Source organism: Scardinius erythrophthalmus, assembly GCF_964197995.2.
Source record: "Scardinius erythrophthalmus genome assembly, chromosome: 16".
Classification (NCBI taxonomy): Eukaryota; Metazoa; Chordata; class Actinopteri; order Cypriniformes; family Leuciscidae; genus Scardinius; species Scardinius erythrophthalmus.
In genome coordinates this window covers 13,907,346-13,932,328 of record NC_138236.1, presented here as the reverse complement: position 1 = coordinate 13,932,328, position 24,983 = coordinate 13,907,346, and the positions used below count along the sequence as shown (strand labels likewise).

Genomic DNA, 24,983 nt, shown 5'->3' with positions numbered 1-24,983 from the left:
ATTATAAGCCCAACATTTTAACAAAAATACATGCATTTATAAATAATAAATAATAACATAAATACATTTCTTAAATGAATAGTTCACTTAAAAATTAAGACAGTTGATGGACCCCATTGACTTCCATATAGGAAAAATAACTGTCTGGCTACCAACATTCTTCAAAATATCTTCTTTTGTGTTCAGCAGAAGAAAGAAATTCATACAGGTTTGGAACAACTTGAAGATGAGTAAATTATGACAGAATTTTCATTGTTAAGTGAACTATTCTTTTAATGCTTGTTTTCTCAATTGAATAACATTTGATTGTCCTTAGTCAAATTAAGGTCCTTGACATTAGTCAAATCATGCTGTCCCTGTTTAAAACAACATTTTCTAACGTGTGATGACAAAGATTGCTTCAAATAGAAGATTTTAACAATATTATTGCAACATTTGTACAAATACACCACAAATATAATTTGATAACATTAGAACATTGTTTTATTTATAACAGATTTATATCCTTATCATAATTTTGGCTAAATCCCATGTGACTGACCTTTGAATGGACTTCACAATACGTACTTCCTGTTTGATAATTTTCATGGCTGCATTTATGACATAATTTTCATAAAGTCATGTGATTTAATTTACTTGACATCCCTGCTTGTATACAACATCATGTTCACTTTAATGTTAAGAAGAGTTAAATGCACTGAAGCTTGTGTCCCACATTAGAAAGTGTCTCACATTACACTATTCCACCCTAGTCTGAGTGAAGCTGAGGAGAGATTATGAAACAGAGAAATGATTGTTGTAAACCTGTCCCATTTTATGCTCGCAGTAAACACCTTAAAAAAGGCTGTGGTGCGACCAGTGATCCGCTACATGAGAAAAAGACTAAAGTAAACATAAAGAAAAAAAACTTTAAATCTAAGGTGGTGTGTTAAAAGTGTTATTTGCTGTCATGTTTCAAAATTAGCATAATGAAATAACAAATATTCTGCTCAATGATCAGACACAAATCTTAAACATCATTAAACTCTTTTAATGTACAATTCAGCCACAGAGTTAAAGCTTACACTTTAGTGAGTTGAAAAAAAAAAAGATACAGCAATGACATTATAGGGTCCTAATGGATGTGAGATAAAATAATAATAACCAAACTGTCTGGAAGAAAGAGAGAAGGAAATTATTAAGTGAACTAAACTAAAGAAAATAAACTCTGCAAACAACACTAAGAGAAATGCACAGAAATCTAAAAGATAACAGACAGGTAAAATGAAAAAGCAAAGAACACAGTGCAGAAAGGAAGTGAGGAAATATGAGAAAAATAGGTGAAAAGAAAGAAGACAGGTGAAAATAAAGAAGACAGGAGAAAAGAAAGAAGACAGGAGAAAAGAAATCAGCTGTAAGAATATTAAATAAGCCTTATAAGCATAGTGAGAGTCAAAGTGAAGGAAGAGTAATCAGATAATAAGATAGATCACAGACATATGCATGAGTGAAAGCATGTGCACAACAACATCACCCCAGAGAAGAAATGAGAGATAGAAAAACAGTCAAATGGAAATAAGATGGCGTGACTCGTGTGAGAAAAAAATGTAATATTAAAAGTGGGGACACTAACATTTAATAGTAAAAGTAAACAATCAAGCCAACCAGCCAAAGAAAGAAAGAAAGAAAGAAAGAAAGAGAAAGAAAGGCACAGAACAGTTCCCTAGAGAGAGAGAGAAAACATCTAAATAGTCTTTTGATTCATACATTTTGATTAATTTTTGAATCAGTAATTTGGAATTTAAAAATGATCTTAAGCAGACATTAATGCAAGCCTTTAAGAAAGAAGAAAGTCATTAAAAGCAGACAGTAATGGGAAAAAAGCAAAAAAGAGGCTAAAAGAAGCATTAAAAAATAAGTTGAAAGTGGTAAAAGAGAAGAATAAAGACAGAATAAGAATACAAACGTTATATGCTGAAGCAAAAACAGCATTTGAACCACAGCAGAAAATGAACAGAGAAAAAAAAGGTGAACAGGATCACGTAACAGGAAATGACAGGAGAAAATCAGTAAGGAAAGCACCTCAGATTTTTTGTAAAAAGACAGATAGATAGATAGATAGATAGATAGATAGATAGATAGATAGATAGATAGATAGATAGATAGATAGATAGATAGATAGATAGATAGATAGATAGATAGATAGATAGATAGATAGATAGATAGATAGATAGATAGATAGATAGACAGATAGACAGATAGATAGATAGATAGATAGATGTTTAGCTCAGAGGTAGATTACATTGTGAGAAAAATATCACCCACCCCAGTGCCATTGCTGTATCTCACAGTAATGCTTGTGACAGCAGAAAACTTACACACACACTCAAACACTCCAAAGAAACTCCAACTAACACACACACCGTCCTATACATACTAGACAAGTTCAGAGTTTTGTATTTCTCTCAGGGGGAAGTTCCACTAGAGGTAGGCTATTTGTCTTTGTCTATTGTATAAAATCAGCATTCAGCAGTGCAACAGATCCAGAGGTTTTAATAAAATTACAGTGTTGGGCCGCTTGGTGAAGCCTGTCATCTACCTGTGAGGCTCTATGAGCACATGATGACTTCCATATCATGGCACTATTATGATAGTATCAGTATGTACTGTCGATAACAACAACACCATAATAAACTAGACACTGTGCAGTCTGATGAGTATGTATGTACTTTTCTTTTTTGATGGGGTATTTTCTTAAATTAGGAATTAAATAAAAAGTCCCTAAATATAAATAATTATATTTTCAGGCTGGATTTGTCTTTTTTTCCTCAATAAATATCAGCAGTATTTACAATATTAAGGTTAAATGGTTCCTCTGAAGACAGTGGTTCATGAAGTCTCATCATTTCCCAGTCAATATAAGCAGAAGTGAGTCAAAGAGTAGTTTTCGTTCAGTACGGAGTAAAGCGGTTGTAGCCTCCACGGTACAAACTTGCCTGTAAACAAAACAGAATAAATCAGACATTCTGTCATATCAATCGGTAAAGAAAGTGTGTTTAATTACTCGCCATGTGCAATTTTTCAGTTTGTAACTTACCATTGTTCCAACTCCATAAGTGGTGGTGGGTCCCACTGAGTGATGGTAGGGGTCTGTTGCTGTAGTATAGACTCTTCCGTATCTTAAAAATGTTTAAAAAATAAAAAAAATAAGAAAAGATGGATGGATGGATAGATCCAAAACAGATAGAAGCAAAAACAGCATTTGAACCACAGCAGAAAATGAACAGAGAAAAAAAGAAGGTGAACAGCATGACATAACAGGAAATGACAGGAGAAAATCAGTAAGGAAAGCACCTCAGATTTTTTGTAAAAAGATAGATAGATAGATAGATAGATAGATAGATAGATAGATAGATAGATAGATAGATAGATAGATAGATAGATAGATAGATAGATAGATAGATAGATAGATAGATAGATAGATAGATAGATAGATAGATAGATAGATAGATAGATAGATAGATAGATAGACAGATGTTCTTACCCATCACTGTATGTGGCTGTTGCAGCTGCTGAGGCCGACTGGGCCACTCGATATGTAGCTGGATATCCTCCCTAAAGACAGGAAGTTTGAAGAATTGCATTGCTATTCATTCAAAAAACTATGATTTGGATTTTAAAATTCAACATAAAGTTTCCAGGTAGGATTAAATTTGTTTGTGTTAGGAGTCAGCCAGCATATAAACCTGAATGAGTCCTTTCAGTGGACATTTCATCTAGAAATCTATATTTAGGCTTTTGCAGGATCCTGGCAGTGCATGATGAGTCACATTCTCTTCTTCTTTACCAGCTAATAGCTTTGACCACACTCACCACCACTTTTACATTTGTAACGCATCTCGTGACTTTCATTTTAAGCAATCACATTTCTATGTAGGCCTTGATGTGTCTTTTCATTCCTAAAGAATTTAAACCTATGGTTGGGTAAGTGCTTTATGGTTAAGGCTAGATCTGACTACACCAAGTAACGGTAAACTCTCAGAAATATGCCGGTACAAAGGTAAAAGTTGACTGGTAACGTACATAGACCTCAGCACCATACAATCCATCCTGATACACCACTCTGCAGGAGATAGAAAGTAGGCACATTACATAACGCCATAAATAAAATTAATTAAATCATATAAATTTAAAATTAAATTCACATTTAATGAAAGTTTAATTTCATTTAATGTATATTATATAATAAAATAAGTTCAAAATCATTTAAAAGATTTCAATAATTCCAGTATAGTGTAAATACTGACTAAACGTTTTGTAGTCATAACATGGCCACTGAGAGAGTGACTGACCCGGGATAGGCTGGTACTGCAGCTGGTGTGGCTGCGGCTGCAGCGGAGCGGATTGTATTGTAGACTGCCCGACCACGTCCACGGAGGCCAGAGCCTCTGTAGGCCAAGGTCGGTGTGGGAACAGCATAAGGGAAGCTGGCGACTATTAAACCCAAAGAGTGAATATCAGAGGAAAAAAACAAAAGAATCACATTTTCTAAAGTCAATTTAGGACAGGACATTTCTGATAACCAATACATTTTTTAATTCGAAAATGGAATAAAGGTTAGGATTAAAAATGCCCATACCTGTGTAAAGTTCCGGGGCGTACATGGCCCCCATTACTTGATTGATTTTCCACCCAGCAGCTACAGGAATAGACAAATAGACAAATAAGTGAGAGCTGAATTCTATCAACCCTTTATTTTTATACTAGTAACAATGAGTTACAAGTTTTTTGGGGGCAGAACATTATGAAGGAAGCTCACCGTTCACTAATGGCGTCTGGGGCTTTTTTGTTACCACCCTCGCTGTGGCGTTGTTCACCTGAGGATCAGAGTCATTTAGTTGTTTAGTTGTCCCTTCTCCCTAACACAGTAACTTATCCACATACCTCAATCTTCCTTCCCTCGACGATCGTTCCGTTGAGCTTCTCTCTCGCTCTGTCTGCCTCCACTGCACTCTCGAATGTCACAAATCCAAAACCCTGAAGAAAGGATTGAAATCAAATTGAATCAGAGTTGAAACTCAAATAATGAAGTGACTTACTCAACACAACTGCTAGACATACTGACCTTTGACCCTCTCTCATTAAAGATGATCTCCACATCTAGAATCTTGCCAAATTGCTGAGAGAGAGAAAAAAACAAAACATATATTGACTAAACAGTTACATATGGAAATGGGTTTAGCTGAAGGGATAGTTCACCTAAAAATGAGCATTCGGTCATCATTTACTAACTCTCATGTTGTTCCAAACCGGTATGAATTTCTTTCTTCTGTTAAGTACAAAAGAAGATTCCTCTGAAAAATATCTTAGTATTTGTTTTTGTCAAACATCGACCTCATCGACTTTAATTGTATATAAAAATGTTCAAACATTTCTCAAAATATCTTCTTTTGTGCTCTGCAGAAGAAAGTCATACAGATTTGGAATGACATGAGACTGAGTAAATGATAACTGAATGTTCATTGTTGGGCGATATTAAATTGGCCAAAAAAAAAAAAAAAAGAGTTATGCATTACATTTGGGACAAATGCATATGCTCTTACCCCAAACATCTGCCTCAGGTCTGGGTCCCGAAACCTAAAGGGGATATTGGAAACATGGAGCCTTTTGGGTTGGGCCTTCCCAGTTCCTTCCTCCTCACTTCCACTTCCTGTTCCACTTCCAGATGCCACAGTAAGAGACTGTGGGTCCGATGTTACAGGTGCCAAAGAATCATCCTATGAGGGTGACAGGAATGAAAGATAGGGAAGGGAGAAAATGTTGGAGCAGAAAGAGGGAACAGACATAGAAAGAGTGAGGAGGAAGTTAAAGAGAAGAATAGAAAAAAACATTAGTATGCATTGCATGACAACATACCTTTAGTTCTTATCTATGGTATAAGATATCTTATTAAACTTACTGCAATCTAACATTTTATTGGGAGAAAACTGGTTTTATAAAGTGACCACAACAAAACGTAAAGGAGCATTCCTCATCCAGTGATTCCTCTCAAGCAAAAGTGAGGAAATGTGAACAAGTTCCCATTTTAGTGAGCTGTCTAAGTACATGCCTGTTAGACATAAAAAACACAATTTGCATTTGAAAATAGAGCACAGTCCAATTTTAACTTCAGTGAAGTCAATACCAGCTTTTTAAGTCATTAAAGATTACTAGCATACTTAACATGTAACTTTCTGTGTGCTGCAACTGAAATATTGTCATATAGCATTTCCTATTGCACTGATTGAACATGACTGTGAATAAAATGCCCCCATGCAGATCAATACATAGGAGTGTTTTGTGCTTCAAACCCAACACATACACCATCCCACAATGCATCACGATGCCAGTTCGTATGTCTGCACAGCCTACCTCACCAAACGGCACAAAACTGTTACCATTAAAAAATGGATTAAGAAGTCAAAAGAAAGTGTATTAAAAATGTTCAAAAACAGAAAGAGCCAATAGCTAGAAGAAAAAGAGTAGGCGAGCATAGCGTGACAAAGTAGAGGAGTGAAAAGGAAAATGGTGAAAAAGAGGAAGGGAAAATGGTGATAAAGGTCAAAAAGAAGTTTAGGTAAAAAAAGGAAATGTGAGGGCACAACGCATTATGTGAAGTGAATCTCAAAGCAGTGGAAAAAATTGTTATGCAAATGATAGAGTCATTAGAACGAGAAAGAAGGACAGACAGATGGCCAATTCCATATCTATTTTATAATGATGGAAAAAGTTAAAGCAGAAAGGCTAAATGACTTCTGCTTTAACTCATTCATTACAGATCTGCAATACTGAGATATAAAGGGTAAAGGGCAACAAAACAGCTCTAATCTGGGCAGAAAAAGGGGGTGCATTCGGTTCATCGTGTTCCCTTCCTTTGATTCTACATAAAAATGTTCTTTTTTATTTTTTTATTTTATCTAACCATCATCCCAGAGGTCCCTCGTCTAGAGGACTGATTCAGACTGTATACTTCTCAAAATGTATTTATCAAAATATAATTTATATTATCTGCCGGTTGTTGCCCATAACATAAAAATATGTATTGTTTATCAGTCTCAGGCAGAAATTTTAATTCATCAGCTCATTTTCAGTGCATTCCACCAGAAGTTGCATAATTCCTAGAAATAAATTCCACTGTAATGACTAACCCTCCTTAGTGTTCCCTCAACTCTACAATCTACAGAATCATCACAATAAAAAGAGCACAAAAGTAGAAATGATGGGTTCTGATGGGGCAAGAAGGTAAGGAAGGGTCAAGAACCGAGTGAACCCCAAAACTGAAAGTAAAAGACAGAAGCTCTAAACAGGGGAATTCAAGCAGCTTACGCATTTCAGCAAATCATTTTACAGGCTGATTGCAAAATTGCAACATTGTGCCATTTTTTGAACCAAGACAGAACAGTGTATTAATAAGGAAGAAAGAGGTAGGAGAGATTTACGCACACACACATCCACACACATCCACACACACAAACAGAACATGGTTATGGTTAACTCTGAGCTGGCCGGGCTGATTGCTAGCTGTAATGACTACGACAGCAGACAGTCACACAGAAAATACTGTTGAATCATCATCATCATTACATTCATACAGAGACACAGGCCAGGGAGGGTTTTGGGAAAAGTGACAGATTGAGGGAAGGTGTGATGGGAAGGTATGTGATGATATCACGTCACGATGCAGAGTGCTTTTCTGAACTGGACCTGGTTAACATAGATGAGGGGGGAGGGGTCATCCCGTCTGACTCCCCCCCTTGACCCCTCCCTCCACGGCGGCGTCTCATAGTCCCAATATCTGGCGCTCTCTAGTGATATAAGCAATGTGGACAGAAGATGGTGTGACAGAGAAAGAGAGAACTCATTGCATGAACTTTTTCAGTAAAAAAAAAAAAAAAACTTTCATTGTGAAATTATTACTCTCAGTCCTTCCCACAATTCCTTTGTTAAACTTATAATGGCCTTCTACTATACCCGATGAGCCATTAGTAATGACCCAAAACACATTCTAAAAAAACACATCATACATGTCCATGGTGACACATTAAAGAACTTAAAGTTATGGCATGGGTCCAAGAGACAATATTTCAGCAATTACAGATTGTCCTTTAAAGACAATATTTACATCTGGGCTCATGACTGGCATTTCAGTACTGGTGCCTTAAAAATATTAGTAAATGCATTTTGTTGCATTGACCACACTGAAAAACTGAAAAAAGTCACAGTCATAGTAATAATAATTTATTTGACTTATTCAACTAAATTAATGTATCTCAGGTTGATTCACTGGGGATATATTTTTGGGGTTTTCAAACTTTTTGATGCTATGAACTCAAAAATATGATTATCATCATGCTAAAATACAAACAGCTATATAATTTAATGTATTTAAAATATTAAGCGTCATATTATATGTTACAACATGCAACATGTACAAAATGATATTGTCTTTACCGAAGCCAAAGCATATTATTATTATATTATCTCGAGAATATTTACTTTGTGATAAGTTGGCAATATATATATATATAATTATTATTATTATAATTTCTTTTTTCTTTTACTAAAATCATCTAAACTAAAACACTAAATTAACTAAATTACAATTTTAATAATGGTAAAATAATCTTGTGAATTTCAACCAGGCAAGAATGCAAATGAAACAGTAATAATATCAAATTATACATATACACATAATAATAATAATAATTTGTTACATTTATATAGCGCTTTAGGTACTCAAAGTGCTTTACATATGGAAGGGGGAATCCATAATATTATCCTATATTTGCGTACTAATATAGGCTATAAATGAATATATATCTTAGGTTATCTTGTTGACTTATAACCTAACCTAAAATACAATTTGGTTCCTGGACTCCCATTTTGAAAACCCCTACAGTATATCAACACATTACTCAGAATCTAAATGAATGTAATTCATGTTAAGAGTAAATACAGAGAAGAATGAATTAGATAAACATAAAATTTCTTCTTATTAAAGCATAGTATATAAACATTTACGATTAAAACTTCAAAGTTTAAAAGTTCTTTGAAGAGGGAAGTTTTTCTTCCATAGTAAACTTAAATACTCTATATGGTGCCCTGAGCCAGCTGAATTGCCATACATGGACAAGGCAAAGGAAGGATGTGTAAAGGAGAGATATTTTTAGCTCAGATAGGAGATCCCAGAGGACCGAAGCATGAGATTATATATCAGCAGCCCATACATATTCCTGACATACCTTCTCTGACGCAAATACATCTGAATATACGCTGATTTTACTGTGTATATACAGAATTCACAGCAGTTGCACAGTGTTGCCCACTGTAAAATAATAATTGTTTATACTCATATGGGCACTGCTTGACTGTTGCAGAATTAGATTATTTAAATAAATGTTTGTGCTTGATTTATATATTCACTTGTTTTGTGTAATATTTTTTTTTTTGCATATACTAACAAATGCATTTTCACTTTAAAGCTATTTCTATTTTTTAAGTTATTTATCTACTTCAGAAACTTCCCTGTGTTATTTGATGTTTAAGATCATATTCTTCTCTAAAACACTGTTGATCCAGTCATTTATTGATCAGGTAATCAATCTTACTGTGTTATTCGCAGGTATAGACTCTGTCCCGTCGTGCTGAGGGCCCTGATAGACTCTCAATTGATGATGATCTGCATATTCAGGGTTTGGGTGGGCAGCAGTGAAATCGAGGGGTGGCAGTCGGGCAGCAGGTGTGGGTGGGGCTTGTCCAGGTGGAGGGTATGAAGGGGGTTGGGCATAGACCTGAGGAAGTGAAGGGTCACCACTGCCTGGCCCCGCCTCTTGGGCGGCGGCACCCTATAATGAGATAGAGATGCTGTTTACTAACAGAAATATATACGTTCTGTTCAAACTGTTCATAAACTGTTTAAGCATTAGGTAAAATTAGAGAAAAGATCTGGTGTTCCCCCAAAAATGAAAATTGTGTCATCATTTACTCACCCTCATGTTGTTCCAAACCTGTATGAGTTTATTTCTTCTGCTGAACACAAAAGAAGATATTTTAAAGAATAATGGTAACTAGACCATTATTGGATTCCATTGATTTCCATATTAGGAAAAAAAATACAATGGAAGTCAATGAGATCCATCAATTGTCTATACCAACATTCTTCCAAATATCTTCTTTTGTGTTCAGCAGAAGAAATAAACTCATACAGGTTTGGACATGAGGGTGAGTAAATGATGACTCAATTTTCATTTTTGGGGAAACTATCCCTTTAAATGCAGGATTTCTTTTCATATTTTGATTTAAGTAGGCCTTCATATTCAATATAAGTAGGCTACTCTTATTCAATTTTTCACAAAAATACTTTCTGGAAGATAGCAAAAATTTACTTAAAAAAAATGGCAAATAAAACTGACCTGAATTTACCAACTAATTAAAAAGCCTGTTACAGTCTGTTTGCAGAAATGCATACTGCACATAACATAAACACAGCTAAACCAGACATCACATACAAGTCTTAGCAAAGACGCAATTTATAAAAAAGGAGTATAAATGTAGTATAAATGATGTATCTCACCCCTTCAGTGCATTCCACAGGCGGCCCAATACTCACCAACAACTGAAGCATGCTTTTAATGCAAAGCTTTCACCCGCCCACCTCGCCATAAGTCCCTCGAACCCACCAATCACAGAGCAACAAACCTGTCTAAAGGGGGGTCTTTACACCAGCTGTGTTCATTTGTTCATGTCAATCATCAACCCATTCCCCCCTCCTACACTGTAGACACACTTTTTGGATTCAAAAAGTTGATTCTCACATACAAACTCCTCAATGTTCCTGCTCTGTAAAACTCAGTGATCTTAAGCATGTTCAATGCATGGAATACCAGACCAACCAGATTTCTGTGACTATTGCAAGTGTGTACAGTGTGTATAAAACAGATAAGGTAAAAACAGGTAAGATCACACAAACACATTAAAATAACTGTTCGGTCAAACATAGAACAAAAAAATGTATGAAAAGTTGAAACTTAAGACATTAAATTCACTCAAATATTACTATAACACATTTTATGCAGAAACTTGTAATTATATAAAAATATATTGATAGTGTTGTCAAGCTTTGGTGTTTTGTGACAAAAAAAAGATCTTTATAAAAAGGTTTTAGATTTCAAAAATAAAATAGGCAAAATAAAGGTATTGGCAAAATAATAGATAAAGCTGATATGAAGCTCTTCACATACTTTATACACTGTAAAAAAAATATGATTAATAAGTTATGACAACATATGTATTTACATCGCTTAACTCAAAATAAGTTAAGCAATTTTCAAAAATTTTTTGGAAGTTATACAAGATTTTTAAGTCAGTTTAATGTAATTTAAGGTGAAATGACTTTGACCAAGGTGATTGTATTTAAAAATTTGAGACAGCAACTTTAGCCACAAATTTTTTTTTTTTTTTTTTTTTTACACATAGTGTTTACTCTTTATCACCAAGCAGATACGGCAGAGTAAATTTAGACTTCACTGATAAACTGTGACACTAAAAGACACGGCTCTGATTAAATATCACAGCCACACTTAGATTCCTCCAACAGAAACAAAAGTATCATGTTGCATCAGTGTCAGTTTCTCATCACAGCTATTCAGCATTGTGGTATTATATACCATAATTACAATGTTTTCTGTAATCACTGCACAGTATATATATATACTTTCATTATTTAAAAAAAAAAAAACCACAGGAACAACTTGATACCCCTTAACAAGATTTACGAGATGCAACAGGTGTTGTCAGACCTGCAAACTGAAACACTACAGATTGCTGACTCAAAATGTCACTCGGTGTGCTGTTGTTGCTGGCCGGAAACCAAATCAAAGATCAAAATTAATTCATCAAGTACTGCTTTTGTTCGCAACAGAATAACTTAAATAAACAATACCAAACCATGTTCTGGCACAGGGGTTATGGAGAACAATCATAATAAACATGATATAATTGTTCAAAAACACCATTAGTTACCTTGCGCGATCTGAACATAAACTGTTCAGTTTGCCATCCTAATTCTTTGTTACTGTAAGAGTATTTAAACAATGCCTCTATTAGGCAGATAAAGGGTCTTTTCAGGCACACTGACACGAGATTTCTTCCCCCTCACACACACTTTGGCCTCTTCAGCTGTCAGGTTTGGGGTTAAAGATCAGCGGCAGGATGCCAGGTGCTCATCTAACAGCTGCGGGATCATTCAAACACACACACACAGTCCTGATGACAAGAACTGTGTATGTAGTCTATACTCATGTATTACAAGGCTCTTTGGAATACTTGATTCTAGTCGGCCAACTTTGGGATTCTGGGGTCAGAGATATTTATATATTGACTGCTAAACAATATCAGTTTTTTTTATTATTAATATAGGCTACTGTTATAGTGTTTATTTTAAATTAGCTTTTATTTGTACATTTTAGTTTAAGTTTTTGTCATTTTATTATGTGCTATAAAAAACTAAGACTAAAATTGATATATATTTTAAGTTATTTAAGTTATTTAAGATTAAGTTTTTCATCAAATAAGTATATTTAATTTTATTTCAGGTTTATTTCAATTAACTGATCCAAAGCAATATTAAAATGAGAATATTCCAAGTATTACCATTGTTTCACTCTCTTTAACTCAAATCAGCATTTTACATAAATGTAGGCTATTTCTTTATTAGCTGTGCAATATTGGTTAGCAAGTGACTATTGCAAAATAAACCATTTTAAGATGATACATTATCATCTTAAATGATGATAATGTAATGGGGGGGGGGGGGGGTATTTTATAATAATGACTGCACATTATTCCAAACATATTCATTGATCCATTAATGAATGCACATACAAAAATAAGAGGACAAATTATACAATTTGTACAAGTGTTTGCTTTTCTAATATAGTATATGAATATATAACATTCCATAAGAAAATTCTGTCATCATTTAGCCTACTCACCTCATGTTGTTCCAAACCTGTCTGAATTTCTTTCTTCTGCTGAGCACAAAAGAAGATATTTAGAAGAATGTCAGTAACCAAACACTTTATTTGTTTATTTTCCATACTATGGAAGTCAATGGCTGCTTGGTTACCAACATTCTTCAAAATATCTTCTTTTGTGTTCAGCAGAAGAAGAAAAAATCAGACAGGTTTGAAACGACTTGAGGGTGAGTTAATGATGACACAATTAATGTACACAATTAATGTTTTTGATGAACTATTCCTTCAACGTAGCAGAAGCAACTAAGAAAATTCCTAATTAATGTTATTAATGCTGCCTTCACGTGCTATCGGAAATTTCCTACTTCCCACTTCTGAAGTCGTGATTACGAGCTCATCGCATTAAATGTTTGACTTTAGAGAGGGCGTTCGTGTCTGATAATTCCGATAGCACGTGAAGGCAACATAAATCCTACGCTTTAGATATAATCTATCACTGTGTAATAATAATGAGTCAATCTGAGACTCTACATCTATTTCTATATCTCTAATCTGTATGTTTGAGGGAATCGAGAACAGACTAAAAATACAGCGAGTGTGACGCCGGAGAGAAAGAGCAGGCACACCGTTTATCAGCTGTCCTGGAATCTCTCTCTCTCTCTCTCTCTCACACACACACACACACACACACACACACACACACACACACACACACGCACACTGAACCTGTTTTCAGCTTGCCACCTCTCAGGGACAAATATAACTAACAGAGGGACGCAGCGTCCTTCACTGACAGATACAAAAACGCCTTTCATGTCCTCACTGCAGAACCGCTGGTGGACGACCGTTTACTGGTTTTAGTACACAGGAAAGCCTCTTGCTGCTCAGTGATTGGTTGATTTGTTCAACATTTTACCAGACATGTGACAGAAACTGCACAAGGAAAGTTCTTAAAATGCTTAAAACTAAATAAACAAATAAATCTAAAAAAATAAATATAAATAAAAATTAAATAAAAATAAGTAAGTAAATAAAAAAAATTCCAGAGAAAGTGTGAAAGAGGAAGAGACAGAGAGAGAAAGAGACACGTTTACCTGTACAATGCTGGGGTAGCAGGAGGCTGTCTGGGGGTAAACAGGGAGTCCATAGGGCTGAAGGATCACAGTAGGGGAGGACAGCATGGTGCATAGCCAGAGAAAAGGACAGAAAAAAAGGAACCACTACAAGGGATGGGAGACCAGGAGGAGAGAGAGGGAAAGGAGAGCTTTCTGAATCAAGAAAGTACCAGACTGAGAAGTTTTAGAGTCCAAACAGAGGAGGAAAAAGATCCAGGGGTGTGAAAAAGAAAAGGTGAAGAAGAGTGGGTTTCACTCCACTAATAAAACAAAAAAGCAATAAACAACACAAGAATTAAAAAAGGCAAAAATGAGACCTTCTCCAAAAGTTAAGAGTGCCGAGTTAGTCTGTCTCACAAATGGCAGAGGAGATCAGTACTGAAAGATATCTGGGGTGTGTGTGTGTGTGTGTGTGTGTGTGTGTGTGTGTGTGTGTGTGTGTGTGTGTGTGTGTGTGTGTGTGTGTGTGTGTGTGTCAGTCGGTATATTTGATAGACAGAAACACATGCTCAGGGTTGTGTTACACTCCTTTATAAATAGTCCCCCATTCCTACTTTAGTTTTGCTAGTATCACCAATAGAAATTAAACAACAAGCCATGCAGTAATTCATAATTTAGTCCAAATTTAATAACACGTATGTTTCTCATCATGTCTTACTGAATAAGACACAAGCAAATGCTACATAAAAAGGCCAAAATGTAAAACCACAGACATGGGTCACTTTGTTTTGAAAATCTGACGTATTCGTTTAGAATGTTGTCATACTTGTCTAAAAAATGTGCCTGGGAAAAGGGAAAATATCTTTGAGTGTGATAAAAGTGCATTTTAACTAGCACTCCTATCCACCTCTAACCAGAACTGCATGTTGAAAATATTAAACGTAAATCAAAATTTAAGTATTTTACATTATTATCAGAACAAAAAAAAGTTTTAATTTTCTTTCATCACCATTGTTAAACTAATATTATCTTTAATTGTTAAAACTTTCTATTAACTTCTACAATGAATTATGCTGTAATGCTGGGGCCAATATCAGAAAGTTTAAGAATAGGCCTACATATATCATCAATTATTTCACAAGAATACTGAACAAAGTGTCACTGGACTATTATTATGCAAACCCACTCAATATATGTTTATAATTTTATTTAATAAATAAATAAATAATTCAGGTAACACTTGAGAAATGTATTGTGTGAATGTAAAAAAAAAAAAAAAGCTTTGGTTGTAAAAAAAAAATAAGTTAGGCTGCTAAATCAGTTGAATGCAAGAATTAGTCAAGAAAAAAACTGAATTTGTCTCATTTATTGCATGCTGCCTTTATGCTCATTGTATCTTCTACTTTATTTTTATATTACTTATATGGTATCTAAAAAATATGTTTACTTCGCATAAAGCAAACAGTGAAAGAAAAGTGACCAACTTTAGATTTGATGTCTAGAAGCCTTTTCGTTCATAGTGGCTAATTCATTACCAAGGTCACAACAGTGCAGCAACACTTGAATCAAGTTTCCCCACTTGTAATATGACTTCGTTGAGTCAATCATGTGCTTTGAAAACTGTTCCAGTTCCACTTAAAGACCATATATTCTTCATGGGCGATTGTCTTCTGTTCGCCCAGTTCTGAATAAGGCGTTTTTCATTCCTTTGTTAATAATGGACCTCAAATCATTTCTCTGTTGTTAATAGAAGTGGCCATTTTATAGAAATGCGCCTTTTGGCCAGTAGGAGGAAGCAAATAATACATAAATAGTGATTTAAACGGAAGGCGCAAAGCGTTGTGGGTACTGTAGTTTAAAAGCCGTATATAAATTTCCGGCAGGCCGGGAACACGTTCTCTTTACTCTGCGAGCCTGACACAGACAGGTAATGGCGGCCTAGTCCTCACTATTTCTGTCATAATTTCTCACCGTTCGTGTTTTGAACGTTTTTAATATAACATTAAGAAACGTGTGCATAGTAAGGTACCGATTTTCACTTCCAGTATTGGTTAAATTATGCAGAGAAACGAGCTTTATCGCGCGGTGTAGCGCAACGTGTTTCCATAAGGCGTTCCGGCCTAGTCATGAAGTGATCTCTCATACTCATAATTTGTTCATTTAATTTCCGCCTAAACGGTTGACTACATCATGGTTCTTCAAGTAGATTTTGAAGCCATATTATAGTATAAAATGTTTTGATACGAAGGCTTATGCGGTTGCAAAGATAAGAGGAAACACTGCTGGTTAACTGTAAACCTTAAATTAATTATTTCATTTATTTTTAATTAATAATGTCAAATGAAATTAAATGTTTTTAATTCACAGGCGTCAGTAGGTCGCCATGCCGGTTGCCAGGAGTTGGGTTTGTAGTAAGACATACGTCACCCCCAGACGTCCCTTCGAGAAGTCTCGTCTCGACCAGGAGTTGAAACTCATTGGTGAGAACAAAATTAATGAAAAAAGATTTTGACTGGTGTCCCTACTGTGATGGGAGTATACATTTAAACTCCTCTTTTCCACAGGCGAGTATGGACTCAGAAACAAGAGAGAAGTCTGGCGTGTGAAGTTCACTCTGGCCAAAATCCGCAAAGCTGCCAGAGAGCTTCTCACTCTGGATGAGAAGGATGCTAGACGTCTGTTTGAAGGTAGATGAAATGTGACGTGTATCTGAAATTGAGTGGCCAATGATTAAAATGTTACAGGTCTGATTGTCAGTGATGCCTAGAATTCCTCGTCAATGAGGCCATTTATTTGCTTTTAACTTTGATGTTTGGTATTGTATCTATCCCTTCTCACTGTTTTATCTTATTCTAGGTAATGCTTTGCTTAGGCGTCTGGTGCGTATTGGAGTGCTGGATGAGGGCAAGATGAAGCTCGATTACATTCTGGGCTTGAAAGTGGAGGATTTCTTGGAGAGGAGGCTGCAGACCCAGGTCTTCAAGCTTGGCCTTGCCAAGAGCATCCACCACGCACGTGTGCTCATCCGTCAGAGGCACATCCGGTAAGATTGAGAAGAATGCTGGATGTGTAGAACCCTCTTAGTTTAGGATTTTTTAACATTGTAAACCATTTCCCTGAACACTTGTGCATTGAGGTTTTCTTCCTCTTTCATTAGCTGACCATGTTTAAACTCCTCCCGGTGAGTGGGAATGAAATATTCTGCAAGGTCAATTCGGTGATTAAACCGTATACCTTTGCTTGTAATAAAAGCCCAAAACCCAGAGCTTTCCATGACGTCTGGGGTGCTTTATTGCATGAAACAGAGTCTACCAGGTAACGTATGTGGGCACTTTGGCAGGTCTTGTACTGTAATGTTGCTACAATTCTCTTGGCCAGTGATTAAAACACTTAAAACTGTCAGATTGTCAGTGGTGTCAAGAATTCCTCGTCAATGAGGCCTCGAGAGCAGCAACATCAGTTCTTGAAGTGAAGAACCTTCAGTGCATGTGGCTACATTTTATTTTTCTGTTATTCTGCAGGGTGCGCAAGCAGGTTGTGAACATCCCCTCCTTTGTGGTGAGGCTGGACAGCCAGAAGCACATCGACTTCTCTCTCCGCTCTCCATACGGTGGTGGTCGCCCTGGTCGTGTGAAGAGAAAGAACGCCAAGAAGGCCCAGGGTGGTGGTGGAGGCGGTGATGATGAAGAGGAGGATTAAACTCGACCCTTTCAGTGGGGTGGAGATACTCAGCAGTGCTTGCTTTTGTTTCTCTTCTCCATCAAATTTTCAATAAAATGGTTTATTCCAAATTGTATTGTGCTTGTCCTTTTCAAGTGTAACATTGTTTAATGTTACCATTAATGAATTACCCATAAATTACATCACAAGCTTCAACATTTTTCCTGATGCAGTTATTTACCCCAAAGGTTTCTAAATAGACCCAAAGGAATTTGTTGCAATTTTATTTTGTGACTTGAGTTAAATTAAGTGTATTGTGTAATAAGTTCCTACTGAATCCACCTAATTTTTCATGTGAATGTGAGATTCCTGGTTTATTGGCCAAGTAAATGACTAAAGTGCAGTATGGTAAAGCTATTTGTGCTACAAATCAGTTTACCTAAAAAAAAAGTTTGCAATAAAGCAACATTACACTTTTGTATAACTAAAAACTGGAAGTGACTGACATCTTGCACATATGGTGTATAGATATTTGATGTAGAAAAAAATAGGGTGGATAGAAAATACTGCATTTTCCCCAACCTGCTCCTGGCAGGTTGAATAATACATAATGTTCTAATCAGATTTATTGGGTCTCTCATTCCAGATCAAACTGAAAAATATTTGAAATACACATTTAATCACAGTTGGATAGAAAAATTGTTCAATTCCAGAAATTAAAACCACCTTCACTGGGGTACATTGGTTATTAGCAGCCACTGAATACTCTATGCCACTTCAAAGAAGACATTCAAATAATGATGTACATAATATTAAATCTTCTATATTCATATCTTTATGATTGCACTTGCAGCTAGTCACAACTTACCTTAATACAAAGTTTAAGTTAAATTATCTATTTACTTAATTGTGCTTTGCAGTCTTTACTGGATGGTAAGCACCTATCTTGAAGTCTTGGAAGTATTTTTGTGCTTAGTCTCGAAATGGCGACACATCCTTCATCTATAGTTCATCCTGGGGACTGGTTTGACCTCTCATTTCAGTGTATCCCACTCCGCTTGTCTGTTCGCTGTGAGTGAAGTAAAATATAAAACTATACACAACTTGTGTGAGAAGCTGTGAGTTGCATTGCACTTAACATCAAAGGAAAAATATCAAATATTTCCTATACTTGTTCTTACCTTTCACCATCCTTTTCCAGTGTTTTAGCAGTAAAAGAAAAAAAATGAAAAGATGGTCATACTTTAGCAAAACCACAAAAATTATGATAAAATATATTATGTCACATGTGTTAAGAGAATATTAGTGTGTTATAGGTATTTGCTGACCTTTGGTCGCTGCCCTGTTACACCACCTGCCTTCTTTGGTACTCCCAAGGTATCGAATGAGTGGCTTCGCACTCTAATAGCTCTCTTAAGATGGAAAGGGAGACATAAAGTGATTTATTTGATGCTCATTTTAATGTCAAACAGTAACATGCACTATCCAGTAACAATATCAAGGCCTACTGTATATTGCTCTGAGATTATCTACCTTAAAGTTCTCAATGAATCCTCCACCACCCTCTGGAACACTCCTCCCCCCTTCAGTGAGGGGGACGCTGGGCAGTGACGGCTCTCCCAGCATGCACTGGGAACGGGAAGACAGTTCAGATCGCAGTGCTTCCAAGAGAGACGAACGAGTACGTGACTGAGGTCACAAAAGGAGAGAAATAGAAGCACAAGTGTTATAAAATAAGGCTGTGATATAAGAGAATGGTTAGTTTAGGTGTTTTATGTCTGGTTGGTTACCTCTAGTCGACTGAATTTCTCTGCCTTGTAACAAGAGATTTCAGCGTTTATAAGTTTGGTCAAAAGGAACTCTCTTAAAACTGAGCCCTGGAAGTAGAAATTCAGAGCGTTGTCAGGGACTAATTAAAAAGCATTATTTTCTTTCTTTTCTTTTTTTAAATTGTTGATTTCATATTTTATAAACATTCACGTACGGCAAAGGAAATGTAGTGGGTCTATCATGTTTCTTATTTGAGACCAAATGGTAAATCTAATTGAACTGATGTACGAGAGTTGAAAGCTGCCTTGCTGAACCTCTGAATTATCATAAGTCATGTGATCTCACCTCAGTAAAAATGGGCGGTGTAGGAAGGGGTGGGCCAAATGGAGGCACATCCTCCCTAGCAGTGATAGATACCTGTCAATCAAACAAGAGATTTTGAAGTACACAGTGAGTGATGATAAAGTGTTTTAAATCTGATAATTATTATTTTTTGATGATGGTTAAATGCCACATTGACAAAGCAAGGTATCCTAAATTTAAACCTAACTGTAACGTATTTTCTTCTGATTTACGTTTACTATTACCATCACTTCAAAAAATCTCCACCAATAAAAAAGCAAGAACAACTTTAAGTAAATCGTAAATTACTTTTTATTTGTTTCACCTTATTCCCCACTTGTTCTTTTTTGGTTCTCTAATGTTTGTATTTTTATTGAAATATAAATCTACAAATAAAATAAAATAATTTAAAAAAGAGTGTTGATAAAGCTAAATGTAGTTGCCTGCTTCTTTCTTTCTTTCTTTCTTTCATTCTTTCTTTCTTTCTTTCTTTCTTTCTTTCTTTCTTTCTTTCTTTCTTTCTTTCTTTCTTTCTTTCTTTCTTTCTTTCTTTCTTTCTTTCTTTCTTTTTTTTACCTGAAATGATCCTCCATCTCCACCTTCTCCCTCATTTTCTCTCTTTATTCTCCGCACTGCAATGAAACAATGCAAGAAGTGGGATCTGATCACATCCGAAATAAAGGGAGTGTGACCCTCTTGGTAAACCAGGGCAACAATATCATTCCCAATGTGTCTCTTTCTCTGCAACTGAGGAGGAAAAACAGAAGAGTAGAGATGTAATTCAAGAAAAACTAAAGACTTTTGTTTGTTTTTATGAAGGATATACAAGCACTTATCACTCCGCTTGTCTGTGATTGTTCCATTCTGTGTATTAGTGGTGAGGATTTCAGGGGTTCTTTTAGCAAGTTAGCAGCAGGGGCTCGCCCATAGAGGGCGCTGGGGCGCCGACCTCCCTGCCAGTTTTTTATTTTTATTTAATTTTTTATTTAATAATAAGAAGTTTTTAATAATCTCTCATTTTGAAAAATAATCTGTGTTAATGACATGCTATTAATGGTTTTACTTTAGAATGTTTTTTATTACTCTCCAGAATGATATTTGCATTCACTTCATGTTGGTGTAGTATTAGCCAATAGGCTGTCTTCCCTGGGCTCCAGTTCGCTCAGCCCTACAGTGCTGGAATTTAAGCCAATGGTTACCCTGTTGCTACGCAAAAAAGTTTGTATTTTGCCAATCATCGTCGTCGAATTTTATGGTTTGGGGGCTCTGAAAATATCGCCCGTAGTACCAAGATTAGATCAGTGCACCTGCTGCACCACGGACGGGACATTAACCTCAGAGGAGTGCGAGTGCAGTATGGCAGCGCCGGCGACATCGAGTAGCATTAGTTGAGTAAAGTTGGCAATAAATTCACAGATTCGAACTTCCCGGGTCAATAACTGGTGAGCTAAACGTTGTTACTACACAAATAACACCTCTTTTTAATCGTAGTAATGTAGACAAGCAGCAACCTAATTTTCCTCAAAACGAGCTTTCCCTCGCAGTGGACAAAATACATTGATCTCTATGCGCAGGCGGCAGCGAGACAGATCCGAAGGGACCGTCTGCAAAGTGCAAAACCCGAAAAGCCTTACTACGAAAACAGTCAATAACTTCACTGTCACACACTATAGTGTCAAATTCAGTTCACACATCACTGCTGTCCTGATAGTTATACTACAACACTTATTTTGTATAAATATCTTTTTGCATAATTTTTATGATTATTATTTATGAAAAATATTCAATAACTGCACTGTAATTCACTGTATTGTTGCCAAATTCAATTTACACATCACTGATGTCCTGGTGGTTATACTAAAACACTTATTTTGGGAAAAATATATTTTAAATTGTATATACAATTGTAAATTTATAATTTTTATGAAAAATATTCCATAACTGCACTGTAATTCACTGTATTGTTGCCAAATTCAGTTCACACATCATTGCTATCCTGATGGTTATACTACAACGCTTATTTTGGAAAATTTTTTTTTTTAATTTTATATACAATTGTAAATGTATGATTCTTATGAAAAATATTCAATAATGCATGTTGCAATGCATTCTGGGTTCCACCAATCAAAACTCATTCATGGCTCCCATCATGCATTGCTGCATGAATAAATAATGAGCTTGTGATCATATGGAGGTGATCTGTTTGTCACCATTGCTGAGATTCATATGCTAAATCTTGATGTCTGTGTGCCTACATAAAAAGAAATGTAATTTAATTGATCAAATCAATAATAAAAAAAAAAATATATATATATATATGAACCCAGAATGCATTGCAACATGCTTTATTATTGTCACCATTGTTGTGATTCACAGGATGATTCTTAATGTCTGTGTGTCTCTTCAGTGATTCAGGTCAAATGATTGTGAAATAATGATTATGTTAAAACACAACCAACACCATCAGATCACATTTTCTATTTGTTCATCCGGCTGTTATAACTGAATTACAGCAGCCGAACAAAACTTAAAGTTAATAATTTAAGGGTCAAGAGCCCAACTAAAACACACACTGATCTCCATAATGGTGACTTAAAATGTGGCTTTCTCCTTCAGTGATTCTGCTTGTTAACATCAGTTGTCTTCAATGTTGGCAATAAAAAAGAAAGAATTCTTAATTCAGATTTTTTTTTTTTACATTTTTGTCATTTTAAATGGTTAACTTTTAAGGAATTATTTTAATTACTCAATTCTAATTTGTTAAATTTAATTAATAATATTGCTTGTAATCTGTTGCCACAATTTTATTGAGTAAATATAGCGTATTCATTTTTATGCTGTCATTCTCTTACTCACTCAGTCTCTCTCTCTTACTCACAGTCACACACACCACGTTTCACACACATTTGCCATTAAAATAGTGATCTCAATAGGAATGTAACTGTATGTTTGCTTTGCTTTTTTTTTGTTTCGAAGTTCTGAGCTGGATTACTGTGTTTCTATCTGGAAACGGAGCATAATAAACATGCAACTTGTTCATTATCATTACCTGTGAAACTGTTGATTTCTACATGGCAGTTCAATTCATATGGTCTTTTTAGACCATTGGTATTGACTGGGTTGAGTTATTTTATTGGTATAAGCAAGGGGCATGGGTGGCCTAAAATGCACCAGAATGCAGGAAATCACATATATGAAATTAAAAAAATTCTGGGGGACAAGCCCCCAGACCACCCGCAAAAACAGCCCCACCTAAAATATTTTTCACCAGCCGCCACTGCAAGTTAGGCTATATCGAAACACCAGTAGGTTGCGTGAGTAGTGACTTTTTTAGTGAATCATTAATTCACGAACGAAACAGTGAATCGACAGATTCGTTCAACCACACTGATTCATTTGGGAACGAATCACCACCACTGTGTGTTGATGGGAGACGCAGTTTGGAATTTTTGGGGGGGATTTTTTTTATTGCCGATGCAAAAATACTGTAGGCTACATTAAGCAACTATCAATGTTGCGTCTAAAATGTAAGTTACTCAATATCAACTTCTTGTTTATTGTTGAACTGTTGCTTAAAAGCTAAACATCAGAGTCGTGCTGTTGGTCTGAATGTTAGCATACATAACATGCATTAGGCTATGTTACAGAAGTTTGGTAAATGAGGTTAATTGATTATTTTCATTTTAAAACACACACACATTCATTCAATTTAACCTGTTGTGTATCTCCTTCTGTGAACGGCAGTTTGGTGACGACATGGAACATAATCTCTCGGCCATGGAAGGAAGTGAAAACTGCTTCATTTCCTGTCTGGCCATGAGAGACATCCAGACCTCCCCTGAATCTAAGAGATGGAAAATGTTGATGTTCTTTTGGCAGGTGACAACACATTTCAAAGTTGTGATTTGTTATTGATATCGATGATTTTGCAGAGTTACACGCGTTCCTGGGTCAACATATTATATTGTTTGAGGTCGAGAAACAGTGCTCCTGTCCAAAATTGCAGCCCTAACCCCATCCCTACCCCTAAATCTAACCCTAACAATAAGTTATCCCTAACATCCGAGGGAAATGATAGGTGAAAAGCACCCTGAATGTAAGCCTAAACTTGACATAAACTGTAAACATAAATTGAAATGTTGTTCCAGGATCATTGATCCAGGAACATGTTGTACTTGGTACAATCATGTTGAGAGATATGGCACATAGATATCAATAAATATAAATAGGAGCGAGTCGTAACCCTCTTACCCAGTAAATCCTTGCAGTTTGACTGTCTGTCCGAGTATTGATAAAAACTCCAAAAACTCCTCACTTTCCTCATTGTTACTGAGAATATCTTCCTCTGTTAACTACATCACATACATCGAAAACAAAATAATGTTACTGTAACAAGAAATTACAAATATCCATTTAGGCTATTTATTCGTCAATGCTAGTCAGACTAACAAGGCTGGCATTAGAAAACTGGTGAACATGTCAGGTGAACCGCATCATATTTTTTGTATCTGCATACCTGTCCTTCTCTCTGGTATAAGACACCGAATTTAAAGTTTTGAGACACCCTGTGTTCATCAAACGCCATTATGACCTCTGGGGCCTTACGATGCAGAAAGAAAAGAGATGATGGATGACATTTGCATTGATTGTGTCAGAAAAGTTTTTACTTTATGGAATTTATCAGTTTATAAAATAAGAATTGCAAGTTAGCACTTCCACCAGATCATAGTACAGACAGATCTGACAAGTGAAGATGTACCTTCAAGTAACTCACAGCCTCAAAAACTGACACGCTGATACTTGAGCACAGCATCTTAAATAAAAACAAATCAAAGCTAATTAAACTTCTATTCACTTTCATTCATATGTGAATGAAGTAAAACCGGTTGTGTGATTTTGAGATACCTTTGCCAGCTCCACTGCCGTGGGAAATTGTTGAAAGAGAGAAACAGAGAATGTGCCATTAATTGAGCACTCCTTCATTCTGATAAAATGAAAAAAAAAAAAAAAGAAGAAGAAAGAAAACTAATCAGGATGATTGGTACAGGCGGTTATTACTGCACACCATCATAATGAATGACATGTAAGGTCAAAATACAAACCTCAGAATGACTCTCAGGCGATTTTCCTCTTCCTCAAGACAAACAGATAAAACTAGGGGCCC

The 24,983-nt window shown here is 35.8% G+C and overlaps 3 protein-coding genes across 3 annotated transcripts; 1 reads left to right on the top strand and 2 right to left on the bottom strand.

Annotated features, from left to right (window-relative positions):
- Positions 1 to 1,014: 1,014 nt before the first annotated feature.
- rbfox1l (RNA binding fox-1 homolog 1, like) lies at positions 1,015 to 14,521 on the bottom strand. Its single transcript, XM_081389685.1, has 12 exons — positions 14,087 to 14,521; positions 9,627 to 9,863; positions 5,583 to 5,756; positions 5,105 to 5,158; positions 4,924 to 5,016; positions 4,799 to 4,856; positions 4,619 to 4,678; positions 4,332 to 4,473; positions 4,063 to 4,102; positions 3,524 to 3,594; positions 3,077 to 3,158; positions 1,015 to 2,975 (listed from the first exon to the last, which is right to left on the bottom strand). The coding sequence occupies exons 1-12, from the start codon at positions 14,171 to 14,173 to the stop codon at positions 2,931 to 2,933; spliced, it is 1,143 nt and encodes a 380-aa protein (XP_081245811.1). The 5' UTR covers positions 14,174 to 14,521; the 3' UTR covers positions 1,015 to 2,930.
- A 1,359-nt stretch (positions 14,522 to 15,880) lies between these two features.
- On the top strand, positions 15,881 to 17,838 carry rps9 (ribosomal protein S9). The gene is made up of 5 exons (XM_081389684.1): positions 15,881 to 15,974; positions 16,415 to 16,527; positions 16,612 to 16,734; positions 16,904 to 17,090; positions 17,569 to 17,838. The coding sequence occupies exons 2-5, from the start codon at positions 16,431 to 16,433 to the stop codon at positions 17,744 to 17,746; spliced, it is 585 nt and encodes a 194-aa protein (XP_081245810.1). The 5' UTR covers positions 15,881 to 15,974; positions 16,415 to 16,430; the 3' UTR covers positions 17,747 to 17,838.
- A 478-nt stretch (positions 17,839 to 18,316) lies between these two features.
- rap1gapl (RAP1 GTPase activating protein-like) lies at positions 18,317 to 24,977 on the bottom strand. Its single transcript, XM_081388572.1, has 12 exons — positions 24,922 to 24,977; positions 24,725 to 24,803; positions 24,579 to 24,632; positions 24,336 to 24,419; positions 24,071 to 24,171; positions 23,534 to 23,663; positions 20,396 to 20,566; positions 19,823 to 19,894; positions 19,498 to 19,584; positions 19,241 to 19,396; positions 19,032 to 19,119; positions 18,317 to 18,776 (listed from the first exon to the last, which is right to left on the bottom strand). The coding sequence occupies exons 2-12, from the start codon at positions 24,800 to 24,802 to the stop codon at positions 18,742 to 18,744; spliced, it is 1,056 nt and encodes a 351-aa protein (XP_081244698.1). The 5' UTR covers position 24,803; positions 24,922 to 24,977; the 3' UTR covers positions 18,317 to 18,741.
- Between the last annotated feature and the right edge of the window lie 6 nt (positions 24,978 to 24,983).